The sequence below is a fragment of the Bos taurus genome, chromosome 5, assembly GCF_002263795.3.
Source record: "Bos taurus isolate L1 Dominette 01449 registration number 42190680 breed Hereford chromosome 5, ARS-UCD2.0, whole genome shotgun sequence".
In the NCBI taxonomy this organism is placed as follows: domain Eukaryota; kingdom Metazoa; phylum Chordata; class Mammalia; order Artiodactyla; family Bovidae; genus Bos; species Bos taurus.
In genome coordinates, this window is record NC_037332.1 from 105,434,911 (window position 1) to 105,443,315 (window position 8,405).

Here is an 8,405-nt window from a genome sequence, read left to right on the forward strand (position 1 = left end):
CTTCTCCCCCTCCCCACTTTTCCTTTGATTATAAAACTGTAGCCCACTAAGGTCTTGCGGAAGCACCCTCTGGCCTGCCCACTTTAAGCCTCTCAAGCATCCTATTCTAATCAGTTCAGCTCAGTTCATTTCATTTGCTCAGTCGTGTCCAACTCTTTGGGACCCCATGGATTGTAGCATGCCAGGCTTCTCGGAGCTTCCTCAAACTCGTGTCAATTGAGTCAATGATGCCATCCAACCATCTCATCCTCGGTCACCCTCTTCTCCTCCTGCCTTCAATCTTTCCCAGCATCAGGGTCTTTTCCAATGAGTCAATTCTTCACATCAGGTGGCCAAAGTATTGGAGCTTCTTCAGCATCAGTCCTTCCAATGAATATGCAGGGTTGATTTCCTTTAGGATTGGACTGGCTTGATCTCCTTGCAGTGACTCTCAATTCTATTCTAATAAAGGGACTCTCAATTCCTATTCTAATAAATTCCTTACCTATCACTTTGCCTCTCTCATGCAGAAATTTTTCTGCTTTAAGACATAAAGCACCAAAGCTCTTCAAAGCCCCCCAAAATACCCATCCAGTGGCTTCAATTCAAAGGCACTCCACCAGAGGGGCTTGCTTAAGTTCCCACCAATCCTCCCTTTGTTGTTTTTCAGTCACTTTAGTTGATTTTGACTCTTTTCAGCCCCATGGACTATAGCCCACCAGGCTCCTCTGTCCATGAAATTTCCCAGGCAAGAATGCTGGAGTGGGTTGCCATTTCCTACTCCAGGGGATCTTTCCGACCCAGGGATCAAACCTGCGTCTCCTGCACTGGTTGGCAATTCTTTATCACCTAGTCACCAGGGAAGCCCCAGTCCTCCCTTACACACATTAAACTCCAACCAAATTGATGGGATCACCTCTAGCTCATGTAGTACCATTCTGCAAATTAGAAGAGAGAATCCCTTTTTCAGATGATTGCAACCCTGGGGTACCAGCTTCAGGAGAGGATGGTCCCATTGTGTGAACCCCTCTGGGCAGAGACAGCCCCACACCACAGAGTGTGGTTTGGTGTACAAAACGTGGGCAGAATTTCAGCTAGGTGCCCAGCCTCTAAGAGGGATGCAGGGAAACCTTACAAGTGGGGGGAGGGTATTTTTGGAAGATGACCTAAACCTGGCCCGTGAATGAGAAGAGTCAACCACAGAAGTGCCTATGAGACGGAAAGAGGATGGTCAAAGCAAATCTGGAAAGAAAAATAAATGGAGGATATTTCAGAGAAGACTCCTGGGGACTAGCTCTCATATTTGCTCAGGCAGAAAATAAAAATGGGAGCAAGATTTTCACAGTATTCCAAATCAAACCATATTTTGATTCAAACTCTTCTATGCTAAGCACGGGGATCACAGGATGGCCTTGGATTCCTTGGGCCTTTAAACTCCCTTATACTCCTCTTTGGAGATTCCCTGGTGGCTCAGATGGTACAGAGTCTGCCTGCAATGCAGGAGACCTGGGTTCGGTCCCTGGTTCTAGAAGATCTCCTAGAGAGGGAAATGGCAGCCCACTTCAGTATTCTTGCCTGGAGGATCCGGTGGACAGAGGAGCCTGGCAAGCTATAGTCCACAGGGTGGCAAAAGAGTCGCACATGACTGAGCAACTAACATTTTCTCTTTTCACACTCCGCTCTGGGGGTTATCTGATCTTCCACTCTCATTCATTGCTGTCAGTGGGAAATTTTGACGATGGAAGCACAGAACCCAGCGGGACGGAGACTGTGTTACTAGACCACCCACATGACTTACACTAAAACTCTCCAAGACCCAAAGGGGACACACCCAAGTGTGTCGCTCTGATCGGGCCTTTTAAGAACCCCCAGGGAAGTTCCAGAAAATTGGTTTAGAGTTATTAAGCCCTCCCACAATAAGGATATGATTATCATTATGTGTTTGCTTTGGCTCTTCACAGACTTCATTATTTGCTCAGGTGTCCTCACTGTCATGATTTTCTTCAGTCTTTTTGGAGGTAAAGAGCAACCAGAAGGAGGGTCATTGAACCAGCTTTCCATTTCAGCAAGCCCTTCCGGAAAGAAAAGCGTTTGTGATCTAGAAACGGGGTCCAGAAAGCATTTTGAAATTCACCTCAGCGGGTAGGGAGTCCCTGACACCACGTCATTTCAGAGTGAATAGAACGTGTAGAGCACAGAGAACAACAAGCCAAGGAGGAACTGGTTGTGCAGAGAGATGGAAATAAACTTGACGGCTCTGGATGGCTTCTCGGGGCACATTGTGTCCCAGCCGGAAGAAAGACTAGCCAGGCTCTTGGCAGAACTCCTGCTATTTTAAGGCCTGAGGAGGCTGACACAGGATGGGTGAGCCAGAGAGCTGGTGTGGTCTGCGTGTTCAGCCAAGGAGTGACAGTGATGGCCAAGGTACACAGACATCTTGTGGTGAAATTGCCCTGGGAATGTCTGCACAGTCAACGTGCAAACCAGCCAAGGGCTCTCAAAGCCAGGGCCTCAGGAGCTGATGATCTTCTCTGTTGTCTCTAACTCTTTCCCCTGGATCACCCTTCTCTTCATCCCTGGCTGCCCATCCCTTCAGCCCAGGCTCAGAGTCTTCTGTTCTCTCCTTCCTACACTCAGTCACTCACTCATCTATTTAATTTCTCTGTGCCAGGCCCAGGGCATAGAGTGGTAAAGCACATCACAAGACACTCATCAACTGAACCGTCCCATAAGAAAGCTTCCCTGGTGGCTTAGATGGTAAAGAATCTGCCTGCAATGCAGGAGACCCAGGTTCAATCCCTGAGTTGGGAAGATCCCTTGAAGGAAATGGCAACCCACTCCAGTATTCTTGCCTGGAGAATCCCATGGACAGGGGATCCTTGTGGGCTACAGTCTATGGGGTTGCAAAGAGTTGGACACGACTGAGTGACTAACACTTTCACTTTATGAAAACTGCCTTCCAGAAATCTGAACCACAATAACATAAGAGTCTTGTGATGGGGGATGGAAACCATGCTTCATGCCTCCTTCTCCCCTCATCTATTTTCCCTTTTTTCCTCCGTATCAATTCTTCCACCCTCCGTCCTCGACATTTGCACTCTGGGCTCCTTTTCTGTGCTCATCTCTTTTCTCCTTTCTTGTCCCCTCTCCATATCTCCCCTTCTCTGATTTCCACCCTTCCTTTTCCTCTTCCTGTCTGACCTTCCATCTATCCCTCTGTCTCACCCTGAACCCTGACAAGGCTCAGTTCTTGTTTTTTAAAAGACACTCCGTAGGCTTTCCTGGTGGCCCAGTGGTTAAGAATCTTCCTGCCAATGCAGGGGGACATGGGTTCGATCCCTGGTCCAGGAAGATTCCACATGGAGTGGATCAACTAAGCCCATGCGTGCACCACAACTATTGAGGCTGTGCTCTAGAGCCCAGGTACTGCAACTACGGAGCCCATGGGCGGAAACTACTGAAGCCTGGGTGTTCTAGACCCCGTGCTCTGCAACAAGAGAAGCCACTGCAACGAAAAGCCTATGCACTGCACCTAGAGAGTAGCCCCTACTCTCCGCAACTAGAGAAAGACTAACTGCAACAACAAAGACCCAGTGCAGCCAAAATAACTAAAATTAGTAAACATAATTATTTTTTTAAAAAGACACTCCCCAAGGCTATTATGTTAAGTGAAATAAGTCAGACAGAAAAAGACAAGTACTGTATGACATCACTTATATGTGGAATCTAGAAAAAATATATACAATAGACTAGTGAATATAACAAAAGAGAAAAGAGAAATAGACTCACAGATATAGAGAATACACTGCTGCTGCTGCTGCTGCTAAATCACTTCAGTCGTGTCCGACTCTGTGCGACCCCATAGACGGCAGCCCCCTGGCTCCCCCGTCCCTGGGATTCTCCAGGCAAGAACACTGGAGTGGGTTGCCATTTCCTTCTCCAATGCATCAAAGTGAAAAGTGAAAGTGAAGTCGGTCATGTCCGACTCTTAGCAACCCCATGGACTGCAGCCCACCAGGCTTCTCCATCCATGGGATTTTCCAGGCAAGAGTACTGGAGTGGGGTGCCATTGACTAGTGGTTGCCAGTGTTTTCCGGCAACACAGGAGTAGGGCAAGGGGAGGCACAGATTGTTACTGGATGTAACATAAGCTCATGTATGTACTGTACAATATGGGGAATATAGCCGATATTTTATAATAAATGTAAATGAAAAATAACCTTTAAAATTCTATAAAAATTTAAAAATTAAAAAAATTAAAAAGAGGAAATTTCCTGGTGGTCCAGTGGCTAAGACTCTGCACTCCCAATACAGGAGGCCTGGGTTTGATCGCTAGTCTGGAAACTAGATTCCACATGCCATGACTAAAAGGTATCACATGGTGTAACTGAAGGCCTTGCATGCTGCGATGTAGATCAGAGATGCTACACACCGCAGCTGGGACGTAATGCAGCCAAAGAATTAAATAATCCTTTTTTTTTTTTAATTAAACCAAAAAAAAAAGACACTCCCCACCACCCAGGCTCCACGGGCACACAGCCACACATCTGAGCAGTCAATTCCCTGCTCTCACATTCCAGACCCCTCTCCCCCAGGGCATGAGCACAAGATTCTTATCATGCGGGAGCCCGTGAGTCCTGCCTTCACTGGAAGCAGATGCCAAGATACAAGAAATTCACAGGAGGTAGAGTTTCATGGTGAGTTTCAAAAACAAACCCCAGAATTCCTGGGAAGAGGTTAAAATGTGCTGGACCCTGAGGGCATCATCTTAAGTGAAAAAAGCCAAAGACAAATATTATTGGGTCTCACTTATGTGTGGAATCGAATAAGAATGGGGGGAAATGAGTTCATAGATGCAAAGAACAGGGACTTCCCTGGCAGTCCGGTGGCTAAGACTCCACACTCCCAATGCAAGGGGCCCTGGTTTGATCTTTAGTCAGGGAGCTAGATTTCACATACTGCAACTAAGAGGTTTGCGTGCTGCAACTAAAAGAAGATTCTCAAAGATCTCATATGCCATAAGCAAGGTGTGGTACAGTCATATATATATATATATATATATATTTTTTTTTTTTTAAAGATACAGGGAACAGATTAGTGGTTGCTAGAGGCAGGGTGGGGGGGTGAGCAAAGTGTGTAAAGAAGGGCAAAAGCTACACACTCCCAGTTATAAAATAAATAAATCCTGGATATGTAATGTACAGTGTGGCAACTATAGTCAATAATGCTGTATTGTATGTTTAAAAGCTGGTGACAGAGTAAATCTCAAAAGTCCTCATCCCAAGGAAAAAATGTAGAACTATGTGAGACAGCAAATGTTAATCAGATTTATTTTGTGATCATTTCACGAAATACACAAATATTGAACCCTTATGTCCTACACATGAAATTAATGTAATCTTATGACTTATTTGAAAAGACCCTGATGTTGGGAAAGATTGAAGGCTGGAGGAGAAGGGGATGACCGAGGATGAGATGGTTGAATGGCATTACTGACTCAATGGACATGAGTTTGAGTAAACTCTGGGAGCTGGTGATGGACGGGGAGGCCTGGCACGCTGCAGTCCATGGGGTCGCAAAGAGTTGGGCACGACTGAGTGACTGTACTGAACCAAACTAAACATCAACTGGGCTTCCCAGGTGGTGCTAGTGGTAAAGAATCTGCCAGCCAAGGCAGGAGACTCAGAAGAAATGGGTGGTATCCCTGGGTCGGGAAGATCCCCTGGAGGAGGGCATGGCACCCCACTCTAGTCTTCTAGCCTGGAGACTTCCATGGACAGAGGAGCCTGGAAGGGTACAGTCCTTGGGGGTGGCACAGAGTCAGACACAACTGAGCAAATAAGCAGCAGCAGCATATGCCAACTATAAGTCGATTTTAAAAAGAGGTTGACATGTAGGGCACATCAGCCAGGGGGCTCTTTCTGCACAGACTTCACCAGGGTGTGTGTGCCCGCCCTGAGGTACACACACACACACACACACACACACACACACACACAACCTGTTCCCTCCATCAGCTGCTGGCTCTGATTCCCACTAATTCTCCCTCCTTTTCCCCTCCACACCTCTTTATTCTGTGCCCCTAAGCACATACTCACAGGCACAGACAGGCATACACACTGTCCCCTCCATGTCAGTGCCGTCGACTTACTCAGATGCTGCAAATTCGCCTCTAGTCGAGAGAGTCTGTCCATCACTGTCCAGTTAAGTTCAGACGGAGCAAAATGCAGCTTATTCTGGCGATCCCCCAGGATCAACTCCTGTACAATCCTCTTAGTGTAAAATATCAGGAGGAGATTGAGAGCGAAGACCAGCAGCAGCCCGATGCTGAGGACTCCGAGGACATTTCTCCTGAGCATGTTATTCTGTCCCTGGCTCTGCTGCTCCCTGGGGGCTGAGGGTAGTGTCACTGCCCAGGCAAACTGAGGATCACAGTGAGCTGAGCCCTGACGGTGCTGGCTGCATAGAGGATACCCTGCCCACTGAGCCAGATGTTCTCTGAGTAGGAAAGCCGTACCGGGCTGCCTGGTTCTCCCCGGGCAGCGTCAGGCATGCGGAATGTGTCATGGCAGCGGCCCAAGGATGGGCAAGTCACCTGGGCACACCTTATGCAGAAGTCAGGTTACTGCTTGCTCCCGGAGCCAGTGGAGGCTCTTCTCTCTTGGTTTTGTTTGATTTCATTTTGCTTCTGAATGTTTCTTCTCTCTGGTAGGAGCCCTTAGAAGACTCTCCGAAAGGGCGTGTGAGGTCTGGCCCTGTGAGTGTAGCAGAGAAGAAACAGTAGGAGGGAAGCAGCCAGTGCGTGAGAAGTCTCTGGACCACGTGCTTTTTGAGAGCAAGGATGGTGTCTGAGATGTCTTTTTTGCTGGTGGCTCAGTGGTAAAGAACACTCTTGCCATAGCCAGAGACACAGGACATGCAGGTTCGATCCCTGGGTCGGGAAGATCCCCTGGAGGAGGAAATGGCAACCCACTCCAGTATTCTTGCCTGGAGAGTCACATGGACAGAGGAGCCTAGAGGGATACAGTCCATGGGGTCACAAAGAGTTGGACACGATTGAGTGACTGAGCTCGCTTGCACATAGAGTCTTGAAAATTATAGGTCTGTAACAGTTGTCAGTTCTGTAAAACTTCCTGCGAGTTCTACCTAGAAGCAGATGAGTGAGCTGGAGGGGGCCCACTGGGGTAAGCCCCAGGGCTCAGACTTGCTTCACTAGTCACTGCCCAGCTCTGCACACTGAGGTGCTAGCCTCCCCTGACCCTCAGCTTCCGGTAACTCTTCCGCCCCACACCTTGCACCCACTATATGCTTTGGACAAATCACCTGATTATTGTCATCACAGGTTAACATTTAAAATAGTTCCCCAGGGCTTCCCTGGTGGTCCAGTGGTTAAGAATCCACCTGTGAATGCAGGGGACACAGGTTCAATCCCCGGTCAGGGACAATCCCACAAGCTTCAGAGCAATTAAGCCCGTGTGCCACAACTACTCTTGAGCCTGCTCTCTAGAACCCACGAGCCTCACCTACTGAAATCCGAGTGCCCTAGAGTCTGTGCTCCCCAACAAGAGAAGCCACTGGAATGAGAAGCCCCCGCTGGCCATAACTAGAGAAAGCCTGCGTGCAGCAATGAAGACCCAGCAGAGAAAAAAATAAAATAAATAAATATTTAAAAAATAATAATAGTAAAATAGTTACCCAGAGCCCCAAAGTTCAAAATTCTCAATTAAGGGTTGAATTGCTTCATAATATCATCCACTCTGTCCCAGGTCCCCAGACACAGCACATGCTGATGAGAGCTGAGGCAGACATGTGGATTACAGCAAAGACATACAGTTTTAGGAAACGCAGGTGGAAAGAGAAAGAACCAAATGAAAAGTAATCAGTTCTTTTGTTTTCATCAGTTTTTCCCTTGCGTTCACATGCAAATTAGAGTCAAAAGAAATTTGAAATGGCTGATTGCTTCCGTTTCTGATGCAACATAGAATGGACCCACTTGTCTCTATTACTCTCCATTCAGTTCAGTTCAGTTGCAGCCATGTCCGACTCTTTGTGACTCCATGAACTGCAGCACATCAGGTCTCCCTGTCCATCACCAACTCCCGGAGTTCACTCAAATTCACATCCATTGAGTCGGTGATGCGGTCCAGCCATCTCATCCTCTGTCGTCCCCTTCTCCTCCTGCCTCCAATCCCTCCCAGCATCAGAGTCTTTTCCAATGAGTCAACTCTTTGCATGAGGTGGCCAAAGTACTGGAGTTTCAGCTTTAGCATCATTCCTTCCAAGAACACCCATGACTGATCTCCTTTAGAATGGACTGGTTGGATCTCCTTGCAGTCCAAGGGACTCTCAGGAGTCTTCTCCAACACCACAGTTCAAAAGCATCAACTCTTCGGCCCTCAGCTTTCTTCACAGTCCAACTCTCACAT

The 8,405-nt window shown here is 47.6% G+C and overlaps 1 protein-coding gene across 1 annotated transcript in view; it reads right to left on the minus strand.

Moving 5' to 3' along the window:
- GALNT8 (polypeptide N-acetylgalactosaminyltransferase 8) overlaps positions 1-6,701 on the minus strand; it is a 40,689-nt gene extending 33,988 nt beyond the window's left edge. Inside the window, exon 1 of the mRNA XM_002687898.6 lies at positions 6,131-6,701. Coding sequence (XP_002687944.1) covers positions 6,131-6,338 — 208 coding nt within the window. The 5' untranslated portion in view covers positions 6,339-6,701. The remainder of the gene's footprint in view (positions 1-6,130) is intronic.
- Positions 6,702-8,405: the final 1,704 nt, after the last annotated feature.